The sequence below is a fragment of the Bombus vancouverensis genome, chromosome 15, assembly GCF_051014615.1.
Source record: "Bombus vancouverensis nearcticus chromosome 15, iyBomVanc1_principal, whole genome shotgun sequence".
Taxonomy (NCBI): domain Eukaryota; kingdom Metazoa; phylum Arthropoda; class Insecta; order Hymenoptera; family Apidae; genus Bombus; species Bombus vancouverensis.
Genome location: NC_134925.1, coordinates 1,437,193 through 1,451,553, shown reverse-complemented (window position 1 = coordinate 1,451,553; position 14,361 = coordinate 1,437,193). Strand labels below are relative to the sequence as shown.

Below are 14,361 nucleotides of genomic sequence, written 5' to 3'. Positions count from 1 at the left end.
ACTGTGGAGTTTGGCCAAGAAACTTGAATACCGATTGTGTTTTAGCGGTAGAACAATTCCGAGTTTTCATAATGGTTCCGCGATGTACTTGAACAATCAATGTGCGAAGAATAGTCAAAATAGTCTGGGGCAAAATTCAAACTGCAAAATGATAAGAGCGTGAACGTTGAACGACTGTTATTTATTCGATAAAAATATTCTAAATAGAAGGCAGTCGGTATAAATTAATGGGAAAATGTAACATTCACGTGCGAAAATAGAACGAGTGATTACAAAATAACGGCAGGACGTTATCTTGCGGACTCTACGTGCTGTTCAGAGGACTGGTCATTTAACAGGAGATCTTTTCGAAAGGGTTCTCGTAATTACGTTAGGCGTGTTTTTAATTGTACCGCACATTCTCGTTACCGTAATTGCGTACAAGAGTTTGTACGAGCAATTATTCCTGTCTCGTTCTTTCATTTTTGCGTAGGATGTAGCGTGTCTGTTTCAGATCTTTAAACTGACATACAGGTCGAACGATCACTTTCTACACGTTTCGCTTTTTCCTCTCGTTACGTTCGTTCCTTTATCAAGTTGCTCTCTTCCTTTTCAACTTCCTCCTTTGGACTAGCTAACCGCGTAATAATAACACCTGTCGCCGGAATTAAATAAACGTATGGTGGAATTAAAAACAAAGTACCGTGCAACGTTGAATTACATGTAAAAAAATTTGATGCGATAACCGACGATGATTGAAAATGGAAACAGATCTGAAACGATGGAAAGAATATAACGTCGCTGGCATAACGCAAAATAAATAAGGAAAATATTGAGAGATTGATCGATCGCAAGTGCTTGATGATATACTTTTATTAGATTCGATAATTGAGCGATCAGTGGGAGTGGGAGACAAAAGTTGTAAAAATTGGCATTCTATACATTCAAATCGGTTCGGTAAATTTAATCGAGCTCTTTGGAATTTTTTTTTAATATTCTAATATATCAATTATTATCTTTCTTTTTCTTTTTCCATATTCTCAAGAAATTTGATTTCTACGATTATATAAATTTACGTATCTGAAACTATACGAGCGTATTGTAGATTAGAAGATCACTGTCGCAGGATATAAATGTTTGCACATATTCAACAGCTGTATTTGTCTTTCCGATCCAATGGAATATTAAACAGGAACATTTGCGCAATGGAAGTACGTTTATTACAACTGTTTCAGAACATAAATTACATTGCATTGTTTCGAAAACACATTTTGTTTGTCAGAACAGATATACGTGCGAACGAAGTGAATATAAATACGAACGACTGAGTTTTTCGTAAGTGTTTCCTTGAACTTAATACCGTATTTGTATTTTAAGCGAGCTGGATTCTTCCAATCTTTTCTCCGTCGATCATATACATACATGTAACACGCGATAAATATTTTTTTTAGTCAAATATTTTGCTGCGAAGAAATTACGCGCGAGAACGATAGAGAACAATTTATCTTTTCCTTGCTACCCCGTAACAAAAGAAAAAGTAAAACTAATCGACCTAAAAAATGCATTAGATCTGCTATAAATAAATTTTAGGCGGACGTTTATAATAATAAGCATTAGATCAGATCAGTGTGAATAGATTACGAGCATGTGTATTCGCTTCGCGTATAATCTACTTGCTGTTCTGCACAGTTTTCGTCTGGTCCTCTTCATTCTTTTTATATTTCCCTTTTATATTTCCTACACGTATTGCATAATACCTTACAAAAGATAGCCAATTGGCAAACCGATAAGAAGAGTAAGAAGTTGTTTTAAACCAACCTTTAAAGACTGAGATGGAAGAAAGTCACGAATGCTTCGAGGAAATGTTCATCTTCGAGCTAGTCTCTGCGAGTTTATAAGAAAGAAAAGTTAGCAGAAAGGGGGCAATGCAACCAGATGTCTTAAAGTAAAAATATGCAAGTATCGAGTTTATCGTGCAAATACTTGGCGATAGAATTCCGAAGGTTATTCCTATGCAACAAGTTTCGATATAACAATAATTTCAATATAAAGTATCGATAGAACATTTGTCCGAATTACCAGGCAACAGGCTCGTAACTAAAGTTACGAGGGGAAAGATCCATTTTGCCTACGCGTTCGTTCTCCGGCGTTTGCCCGTTTATTTGACCGAGCTGGCCCCTTTTATCTCCGTGGAACGGTGCATACAGGTTCGGTGGAGGTGTCCACCAGAGCGTAGACGGTGAAAGTAAAATACGCGAAACGTAGAAACGCACGCGCATAGGAAACTAAGGTTCCAGGCGATCGGGAAATTTTCACATTTACCTACATAATTTACAGGCGTACATGACTTTGCCCTTTCGATCGAATCTGTTCCACCTCTTGCCTTCGAATCTATGGTGTTTCGTAGCCTTCTTCTTTCGTCTCCTATCTACCATAACGTACTTACGCTGAAGTCACACGAAACGGGGCGGATAACGTTAAATGCGCATTTTTCAATCTTCTCCAACTTGCCAAAATTTATGAAAAGAACAAGCTTTGCTAGCGAGGTAAGAAGTAAGGAAGTAATAAAGAGATAACGGCAAGAAATAACCAGGCTAAGGCTAAGGTAGGTAGAATGAAATGATACACGTAAGTAGAATGACAAGCTAATCGAAGCCACTGGAATTCGAGTAGGTAACTGGAAACCTGTGCCAGAGTGAATCTGTCATTTACTCGACTCGAAATATCCCTGCAATTCCTACGCCCATTTGATACGCTAATCGAGACATTCGGCTTCAATTAATTTGCCAGACTAAGTCATCCTATGTCCTTTTTCGCCGTATTCCACATGAAATTATGTTTTATATTTTTGGCGCCTTATTTCTCGATTCTACGAAACGAGGCATAGCAATTAGTCATTAGAATCGTCAACTAATGGAAGTACACGATCTCGCGTTAATCATTTTTCTAGGCCAGAGATCGTTCGCCAAATTACAAATCGCCTGCTGTTGCCGGTTCCGTTGTTTCCGACGGAGGTTAACAGTCTAATCGTTTTAATTTTCCGTTTGATCGGTGGCTCGCGTAATTGGGCGGAGAGATTTTGGACGGCGTGAAGAAGTGCAAACAAATTATGGATAGAGCATGATAATGTACAGACAGCAGCATCATCCGTTCAGCATCGGGCCAGAACAATCGGAATTCCGCGTACACCCGGGAAACGTGAGATTAATGTTCCACTGATTAAAAATTGCGAGTGTTCATAGAAATACGTTCTACTCGAGACTCGAACGAATTTTGAATTAAAGTAAAATATATGGAGCTTCGGGAATCGTTCGGTTTCTCTTTCGTGATATTTAATTTTAATCGAGATTCGACCAAGTATTATTTTAGTTGAGACGCAATTTAAAACATTGATTCACTTTCAGAGAGAAATCAAATATTTAATATCGTGTCGTCCATTAACCACGCGACGCGATATGTTTGAATATTTATCAAAGTATATACACTAATAGATTGTTATCATTTATATTCACTCATTCGTTTGATCTTAATTACTGTTACAAATTGAAAACGGATATCGAATGCGATCAAACTTATTGCCCTTTGAACATTTTACGATAACAACGGTTAATCGCTGATTGATTTGAATAGACCGATCATCGATTACGTAATATCATATAAAATTGCAAATTAAATGGAGCAAAACAACGATATAAAGAGAAATATATTTCGAGCGTCGATCAGTTTCTTCTTTAGTCGATGGAAATGCTTGTTGGAAAAATAGTTGCTCTCAAAATTTCTTTCCCTTTCCTTTCTTGTTCGATCGATTTTTAATGGGCGAAACAAAGCTGCTACTGGCACGCTCGTTCGAATGCTAATTCGTTTATCTATCCATCCTTGGAGCAGGTAACGTGGCAGCAAAATTGATCAGTCAGATGGCTGCTTAAACGAGTGAAATCGAATGCTCGAACGAATCGAATACTTTCATTGACCAATAATTCATGACCAATAATTTGATTTCTTGCAATTGGCAATCTTTCTCGCGATAGTTCGTCATATCGATCTTTCGTGATTCTTACGAATGCGTAGAATGGAAACTATTCTAATAACCATAGCGAAAATATATAAAGGAATATTAATTCGCACAAAAGCGAAGGATTTGACGATTTAAAAATGTTTTAATAGCTAAAATAAAATAGTATCGTTAAGGCTACCGACAGTTTCATAAAACGTTAGCATAAAGCTGAACGCGTTACAGACTATGCTACACAATTTTACATATTAATTAAGTCATAACCAATATTTGAATATTCAAAAACGCAGCAAATGTTTTATATCGTTTGATTTTGATATTCCAAAGTATGTAGTGGTTATTTCAATATTCTAACGTAGTATCTCGTATAGCGAGTTAATTAAACGCTTTGATACCTCAGAGCGTAATAAATATCGCGTGAAACAAAGTGAAATACTCTATAGTAATTATCTTATTATTTGAAACTATCAGAACGAATCAGAGATCGTTAATGCCACGAAAACATTTCATAAATCACTCGGTAAAGCGATACTTTGCGAAATATCATTATGACAACACGTTTCTGTTAAACAACGATCGTAATACCAATTAATAGAGCAAACACAAGTGAAACGGAAACAGAATCTTACAATCGTAAATTAGTCGCAATGGAAACGAGCTATGATATACGCTACGATACGCGCCGTGTATCTTAACATACGAGCAAAATGCTTTATAAAATACGAACACGTAACTCGAGGATGAATACGATGCAGAGAAATAACGAAACAAATTCCAGTAAACATTTGTCCGAATTGACCCTGTTTTCAAAGTTGCAATTGCTTCTTATGATTTCAAAAATTCCAGTTTCAAGGAGAAGAGATTCTTAGATATTCGCAGTCATAACGCTTCGCGTATCATGCATGATTTCTCTATTTATCGATTCTTTCATAATTCTTCCAGAATCGCTTTCTTTCTACTTCTTATCCCGTTTGTTGCATGTTGAAATTTTTATATAGACTCTTTATAGAAACTAACGGATCGTGGGGTGAAAGCGACCGCGACTGGTTTTTTTTTTTACATAAAACATTACTCGAGGATATTTTAATTATCGTATCCTAAATAGTAGTTAATTTATTCTTAAAACAAGAATTAGAAGTTTGTCCTCCCACTTCAATTATCCTACCTAGATACACGTCTAACAAAACGTCTAACGAAACATTTACATATAATTTACATATAAGTAGGTACGTGTCGTATAATTACACGTATACGTAATTATAATCTTTTTTCAGACCAATCGATTCCTTAAAACCAGTTTTCTCTCGATTTTTACTTACAGCGTCTTGTTCAAATATCACATTTGGTCGTTTTAATTCGCCAAATCACGGTATATATGCGCATATGTGTACGTAGAAACAAAAAGATACTATTATATAATAATATGAAACGAACAGCGTGGCAATTAAGACGCGTGTTGTAATAACCTTCTCTCCGATTGTATCTTGTAAACTGACCGTGGCTGTGGAATTAGCCCCGTTACTCTAGCCAGCATTTATCGTTAATAGCCGATAATATCTCGCGTTAATCGCACGAGGAATGCGTAAAAAGTTGCCCCGTTTTTTCGCCGCGCATGAACATGTTCACAAAATTATTCACATTGCAAATTATGCTTGCTTCTGAATCGATCTTATAATTTACGAATTTCTTTCCTCTTATCCTCCACTTTGTTTCCACGTTTCTATTTATGTGCGCCTTAATTTTTTTTAGTGTCATAGAGTTACGTCGAAACGATTAATATATCATTTCAATCTTTTAGCAGATAATTAAGCCAATAATCGGTAAAATTTATAAATATGTATCTGCTTGAATAAATTGATCCATCTTTATTTATTTATTACATAAGCTCTTCGATATCATATTACTTTATTGCTGCTGCTCAATATTTTGTACCTATAAAAATATGAGATACTTGCACAAATATCCGCTGTCTAATTACGATAAAGCGGTGGCTGCGTCCCGTCGGTTTCTACTCCCGTGATACAGGCAGCATCCGTTTGAAATTCACGAACGAGACGAAAACAATACGTAGGAGTTCTTCGAGTTTGATACGATTCGGCCTTAGGTTTCGTGCGCTTGCATACAAGAGGTAAATTTATTCAATGGAAAAGTTGGAACACGTCAGATTGTCAGGATGCGATTGATAGCGAGTAAGCCCCGAATTTCGATGGATTTCGCGAAACTCTCAGGCCAGATTCGTTCTCGATTCCGCGACGGATGCACGTGACATTGCAGATTCGTTCCACGGAACTGCCACATCTTCGATATGTACGCAAGCCTGCGTCGATAATGGGCTTTCATACAAAGGCAAAACATGGCGTCTTTTCTGATACTTTTGCATTTTCCTTTCTTTCTTTTCTTTCTTCGAAGTATACTTTCGCGTTTTCTTTCTCCCATACGAATACACCCGCGGCTCCCGGAAAAATAAAAAACAACGAACGCAATTTGTATTCTTTCCAATATTTGGGACTTCGGAAGCCACGCTGATCAACTTCGCTTTTGTTAATTTCATTACATACGTAAATACACGACCGATCTTTGATTCTCAACAAACAAACGACTCGCTTCTACGAATCCGTTTATCGCAAGAAGGTGACATAAAGAATAGAAAATATCGTCGTTTCATTTTTCTATTTTCCAATTTATGCATTTAATCAACGTGCAGGCGTATCTAAACCTACAAATATTTCTTGTATACATACGTATAATCATTATTGTACATTTATTATACGCCACTTAAAGCTCCTCATCTTCACCCTAATCAATTTCCAGAAAACCGTCTCTACGATGTTTCTCTCGTGTTCCTCGTATATTTTCACGCGTCAACGTAGCTTCTATCGGACAGCCAGCACGAAATTCCCCTGAGAAGCAGCACGTCATTCGCACAGCGAGGAAATCGGCGTGCAAAGAGCTAGTTCCTTTTTCCCGTCGAAACGGTTCGAATAGCAAGTCCTTTCAAGCTACGTCGATGCCGATTGTGTGGCCTTTTAGCGGCAGTCCAGCACCGAAAGTATTGTGTTGCGAAGTGAAGGGTAAGCGCGAGGCCTTATACATGAGAAAGGAACTTCCCGTAGGCCGTAGATCAAGCGTTGCGCGAGATAATTATTTATTCCATCGAACACGTAACCAGCTGATAATCGTGCACGCCGCCTGCGTCAAAAATCCAGGTCTGCGGAATAACGACACCTATTCCTACGTTTCACGTCCTCCCATTCGAACGTTGCTCGTATATCTCTCGCTTATTTCACGCTCCTCGACCAGACATCCGCTGAGGAAAAAATGGGACGTTGCACGAATATCACCCATCAGGGATCCAGACATCGAACCCGAAGGCGTACGAAAGACGTTGTCGCATCCTGCAATTAATATCCGATCAAAGCGGCACGCGTTCGATACGCCGTGACTCGAATTCATCTTGATGCAATGGCTCCGATTGGAGTTTGCGATATGGTACACTGAGTTTTACAGGGTAAATGTTATTCGATACGAGACATCCGATACGGTTGCACGAGTGTACCAGGTTGGTACAGTGGATGCGTTGTCCGTTTAAATAGAATTCTGAATACGCGCAGCTTTTTAAATTATCACGTATGCAACTCTTACGGTTAGTCGCAGACGTCCGTACTTTTCGTCGTCGTCAAAGACGCGCAATTTCTATTGTCATTTTCCTTTTCCTAACATCGTAAAAGATCATTTTTAAATCTTAAAAATACCTCCACTTTCCAAGAAACCATTTCATTTTGTTTAACGAAATTGTTCTATCTTCTATCCTTTTGAAGCTTTGGCTTGATCCGCGTTAAACACTCTTTATAATATACGCATAAACTTTTTAACGAACCCGCTACACCATCTTTTAATTTTAATATGAATTTTCTGTCAATTAGTTAATTACGCAGAACACGCGCAAAGAAAACGACTTCCAGAAGAAAACCTTTTATACAGTTTATTGCGATAATTATTGTAAAGGATGAAATTATGGAAACAACTGTTAATTAAAGCCCATCAGAACGACGCGGCGTCCGATAGTAGAATTCTTAATTAGATTCCTTCGCGAGCGAGCAGAGTTTGCGTGACGAAAAAAAAAATTTCATAAGAAAGTTACAAGAACGAAAGTAATCTGTTTTTGCCGCCATGATAACGAAATAACAAGGAATTGCGAGAAGCTTTAAAACGACATGCAATTACTATACGACATTGCGCTGTATCCAACACGCGGATACATACGTAAGTGCATATCTACTATTCGTTATTATGCAAGTGTTTTAACCGCTCTGCATTTACGTTTTTGAAACCAGTTTTCCCGGACAATTAACATCAAATAATAATAGCACATCCATGTAAATCACTGCAGACTTTGAAACGTGTTTCCACTTTGAGAACGATATTTCGCAAAACCACGCGAAGATGCAAAATTACTCTACGAAAGAATAAGACGAGGTATATTGTTTCAAGAGTAAGACTATTAGGAAGGAATCCTATGCTTTTGAAAGCGAAATATATCATTCGTTTTCGAAAAGTTGGAATAATTTCAACTAGGGTTAATATACAGAGAAATTGTTACTGAAAATCGGGGAATTCTTTCCTGTATCTGAAAACTTTCAAACGACAAATTATGATTATTTTAAAGTTTTACAATGTCCATTCACACTTTTATCAGAAAGAACAACTTTGCGACGCACATTTCTCTTTGCTTTCTTTCCTTTTCTCTCCAAAAAGAACGGAAGTCATTTTCAACGAAAAGTGCAGTTTTACTCGATCGTCTGACTTCGAACGATAAACGGTGAACTTGTGTTTCAGCATGGTTCCTGGGATGGTTCATGTGTAAAGCCGTCGCTTATATACAAGGCGTTTCCGTGGCGGCCTCTGTCTACAGCCTTGTTGCGGTTTCCTTGGACAGGTATGTACTACATGTACATTGAACTTTTCAAAGAATGATTTCATCCATGTTCGCCGACGCTCGCCTGACATTCGATATACAACGCATGGTTACTGTAAAAGTCGTTTTAATCTTCCCATTTTATCCTCGAACATTCATAGATTCTCTTTCGCGTAAAAAATAGTTTCCTTTGAAATTCATACATTTTCCTCTTTCTTTTTTCTCTCTCTTTCTCTTCAAAAAGTAAGCAGATCGAAAGATATGGAACACTGTTTCGTTGATGGTGCTTTTCTCAAAACCTTTCGACTGACAACGCTTTTACGAAGTACGGGAGTACATTGTGTTCAGCGACGGTCAGAGCGATAAAATTTCTCATCCATATTTCATCTTCGAAATGGAAGTATCCAAAGTCTATTGGTTCCGCGTCGGCACAACAAACTGCGATAAATTAATAGAATAACTCCCATTCGTTTTTCTGCCCCTCTTTCTATCGTAATAAATCAGAAGCAACTACTGACCAACCCTTATTGTTAGCTACTCGAACCACTAAGAGATAGCATAAAAAAAAAAGGAGGATGTTTTTATCCGAAATGAAGAACAAAGTGCTTCTCGAAATTTCCTGGAAATCGGATTCGCGTGTCTTAATAACGTGATCTTAATATAATAATGTCGTTTTAATGGCAACTCGCTTGAACACCGTTGGAAGTTCTGAAATCTATGTAACTCATCTACGAAATATTCATTCGTATGAATATAAAATACGAACTATGCGTTTAATGGCAACTCGCTTGAACACCGTTGGAAGTTCTGAAATCTATGTAACTTATCTACGAAATATTAATTCGTATGAATATAAAATATGAACTATGCGTTTGACGGCAAGCAACTAGTTTCAACGAAGGATTGCTCATTCCAGTCCCTCGTTTCTAACATCCGATTATGTCTTCTTTCTTCGCGAGAAGAAAAACTAAATAATCATCGGTTTCGATCGTGCGAAACACCTTGTTATCGAGACACCTTGCAGCTAGAAAAGAAAACAAGATAGAGAACGAATATATGGCATTGTCGCATGTATGTTGAGAAATCGCAGACGTCATTAACGCATATTCTTCCCTGACATATTTATTTCTCATTTACGTAGCCATGTGTAACAATTATAGGTTGGATTATGGGAGGTTACGCGTATGTTCGGCCGCGTACCTCCTAGTTATTATGACATTCTAGCTGCTCGTAATCGGTGTTTCCATTAACATCGTAATAAGAATGTATGACGAGAAATATAGCACCGAATGGCCACTCGTTATTTCTTAAGAAAGCGAAACCTTGAGTCTATAAAAACGAAAAATTCGGACCAACATTTTATAGACATTAAGATATTATCGGATTGGTGAAAATGTAACGTTTATTTCCAGAATGAGAACATAAATTTCTTTTATTTAATTTCTTGTACGAATCCATTGCTTTTTATAATCCTATTCTAGCATTTCATAAGCTTCTTAATCCACCGAAAAAATTTTATTTGACACCGTTGTAAAAATAATCGATGATACAGTTCAGAAATTCTCGAAGAGCGGCATTCCAATCAGAAAATTAAGATATTTTCATTCGGTGGTTTAATAATTTTACGTTTTGACGTTAGAAGATAATCAGAAGAGTAGAAAGAAGTTTTCTGCTGTAACGGTAACGTTATTTCCATTTAGCCTTTGTAAAAGATCCAACGTGTCGTAAATGCGTCTTATCCACTCATATGTTTACTGTCGAATCAAACTTTTAGGAATAGGGTAATGACACAGATTCTTTTACATTTCTCTTGTACAGAAAAATCAGGTCGAATGAGAATTCAAACCGAAGCTTTCAGACAAAGTCGAGAGCCGTGTCTCGTAAACATAATTCGAAGAAACGATGGAACTTTATGGCACACCCAGTACTTTTACCAGGAAAAAACGATTACCGAGATGCAGATATGAAAAAAGTGATAAAAAAATAGGTTGTCCAAGTAATGAAATAATAGCAAATGTAAAAGAAGAAGTATACGAAACATATGACAGAATATTAATATTAATCGACGAACAGGATCTAGCTCTAGGGAGAGAAAGATTTCCATGATACGTATATTACAAAATTATTCCCATACACACATCGATAAGAAGAATAAAGCGAGCCTCTTTTACTCGATCTTTACATAATCTCGCCAACTACGATCCTCAATTACTTGATCATCCGATAAATTACCTACGCATGACGTTTATCATATGAAAAATCTTCAATCGGTTATAATTAGTCAGTATAGTTAATAGCAAATAGTATTGATAATATTAATAACAATAGAGACTAAATAATTTTATTCTTTATCTGTCGATATCTACATCTGAGATATTATAAAGGTAAAGTGAAGTAAAGAATTTCCGATCAATTTATTATTTATTATAAATATTTTCTGTAATCCTGTAAACTTCATCCATAATTGAATAAAATCGATCGACGACTCTTACCTCGGTGCCTTTATCGTTCTCCACGATCCGAATGGCCTGTTGCCAGCAGCAAGGAGATAGACAAAAGGAACGCCAGGCGTCTCGCGAATAGAATTTTTTTTTTTTTAGACGCTCGAGGCCTCCTCTTTACATCTAAAACGAAACGTTTGGCATCGTTCGCGAATTCTGGTGACGTTCGCGAACCTTGCCAACGGTTTCGTGTCGTCTCTCGGCGACGTTTAAATTTTCCTTTCTCTGAAAACGCGAAGCACGCTGAGCGAAATTTTTCGAAGCAAAGCGAAGGAAGAAAGTGTGAGCCGTGTTTCGAAGCAGCCATTTTGTACTAACGATATTCAAACCGATATAAGTCTCGTAGTGTTGCAATAAAGATAATATACGCTTAACCGAAGCCAATAACCTGGACGAGTTTCACTTTTTTTCGCAAGATGTTAGATACGGTGAAGAGGGCAATGCGGATGGCATCGTTTGGTGAACGCACTTTGCGATTCAATTGCTTAACTCATGCACGTAATTGATGAAGGAAGTCGTTGTCTGGTTGAGTTTCTTTGGCGCTCGTTTGTTTATCGCGATCATCGGGAAATGTTCGGAGAAGCTTTGATATACAAAGTGATCCAAACAAGACGCGACGCGGACGAGAAACGCCGCAGCGGCGGCGAATTAAAAGAACGAAAAAATACATATGTAGAATGTATTCTTCCTTTGTAAGACGAAAGAACGTATCTCTGTTCTTGCAACGTCGCTCGTTCTAAGCCGGCTTAAAGCGTCACGAACTACTCCCTTAGAGATATCGACTTTGTTCTTTTTTAATTGAATAGTTTAAGCGGGTTAACTATCAAAATTTCCAGCTGGTAGATCGTACTTTGATATTATATGTGATATATACATGTATTATAGTTCTTTGTCTATAAGGGATAGTTTAAAAAATTCAAATCAGGCATTACAGTTACTCGAATTTTTAAAATCAACCACTCTAAACATTACGAAACTCGACCGACGATCTTATACGAGTCGCTAATAACCTATTATGATTATTACGACAACGAATGGCCAATTAAAGGAAAAGAAGAATTGCGATAAACGAGACACAAAAAAAGAAGAAATTTAAATTCGATTAAGAATACGTCGAATACCAAGGGAAGAAATGACTGGAGATCCAGTGAAATGCCCGATAAATGATTTTCTATCAATTTCACGTCAGACGACCTGACTGGTATCACGAAATAGTTTTACACGATCCTCGGAAGCGATCGATCTTACTGAAATTGCCTGGCAAAAGGGAGCATCCGTGACTCGGAATTGTCTTAGCCTTCGATCAACCCTCGGGCAGCGACGCATTACTCTCCCTACCTTCGTTCGCCCTCTTTTTCTTGCTTCTTGCTGCTGTTCTGTCTATAGAACGAACTGCCAACTACGAAAATACATACATCTTCCAGTCTTGTTCTCATATCCGCGCGAACATCTTCGACAGAAGCTGCAGCTGACCTATCGACCTGTGTAAATCCACTAACACGAATCCATCGTGGACTTCCTCCTCCTATGCCCACAAATTCACGTCTCGAGCAATTTCAAACGATATTATTACAGCTTGATATAGACGGCGGGGTTAAGATAGATTTGGAACACTCCCTTTGTCTTTTCAATGCTGCGACTAGGTTACGTAAGACACGTTGCTACGCTATAATGTAATCGTTGCTCGTACCAAAGAGATACGTTACTTACTCGAGAAAGAAAGGAAAGAATCGAAGATTTATGAAAGGTTCTTCATCTTGTTGCATCTAAAAATACACTACGGCAAACTGTATAGCATGTTTTACTTTCAATTTATTCTACAGTAACCTATAAAGTATCTGTAACTTATACAAATTTCTATAAGCATCGCATACGACTGTTACCGTTTCCTATCCTTTCTGCTTTCAAGATCTTGAAGATCTATAAAAATCGCTTCGATCGGTTTAATATTCGAGAATTTAAAATATAAAATACACCGAACGCTGAACAAAAATACTAGAAATAGAAATTATCTACGTATATACAAGTACTGCGCTGTTTGTACAGACAAGCTTGCCTTATTGCTGCCTTATTACTGGCTGCTTCGTTGAATCGTAGTGACAGATTAACGGATATTTATTGTTTATGCATTCAGGAAAAATTTTAACGTGCAAAAATGAATCGAACGCGTTTAAGTTACAAAAATGTATTACGTAATACTCGTTATGGTGATAGAATTTAATAATATTATAATCTACATAGTCTGGAAGATAGGATAGACGTCGGGATGCCTTTAAGCGGTATCGCATTTCACATTTGATATCGATAAGCAATCCAGCTCTTGTTCCATTTTATCAGTAAACCGGCCATTTCACCGTAAGTCAATCATATTTCGAACACAGACTTCCGCGTGGTTGACACACGACACCCGCCACACTTGTTACACGTCCAGAGACTCTGGTCTTTCACGCATAATAAAGAGAACGAATAACCCGCTCTTGATTACACGCGATTACATCACCAAGCGATCGAAGATCGAGAATTGGCAGTGATTCGTCGCGTAACAAAAGACGATGCCAGTTGGCGCGATTCCGCCACTTTTCTAGTATAACGAAGCAAGGCTCTACTCCTATTAAATCTAACAAAAATAAGGTGGAAATTGGAACGTACTCTTAGGTGCGACTCCTTTTGATCGGAAATACTTTCCTTTAGTCGACATTAGACCTTGTATGAAGTAATGGGTGTGAAGTAGAATTTACGTCATATTACGAATTAAATGACTTCACGGTAATAAATGACCGTGAAAGACGGGTTTTTCAGTGGACGGTCTGATAATTAAACAACTCGTATCCCGAATCTCAGGCACAAAAAAATTGAAACCTCAGTTTTTCTCCACTCACCTTCGACAAATTTAAAGTGTAATATGCCGATTTGTAACGGTATCTAATTTTCGAACCACGTAATAATATCGAAAG

The 14,361-nt window shown here is 37.6% G+C and overlaps 1 protein-coding gene across 1 annotated transcript in view; it reads left to right on the top strand.

Moving 5' to 3' along the window:
* The window catches only part of SIFR (SIFamide receptor), a 58,879-nt gene that overhangs the window by 30,808 nt on the left and 13,710 nt on the right, over positions 1-14,361 (top strand). Inside the window, exon 2 of the mRNA XM_033347451.2 lies at positions 8,828-8,927. Within this exon, the coding sequence (XP_033203342.1) occupies positions 8,828-8,927 (100 nt within the window). The remainder of the gene's footprint in view (positions 1-8,827; positions 8,928-14,361) is intronic.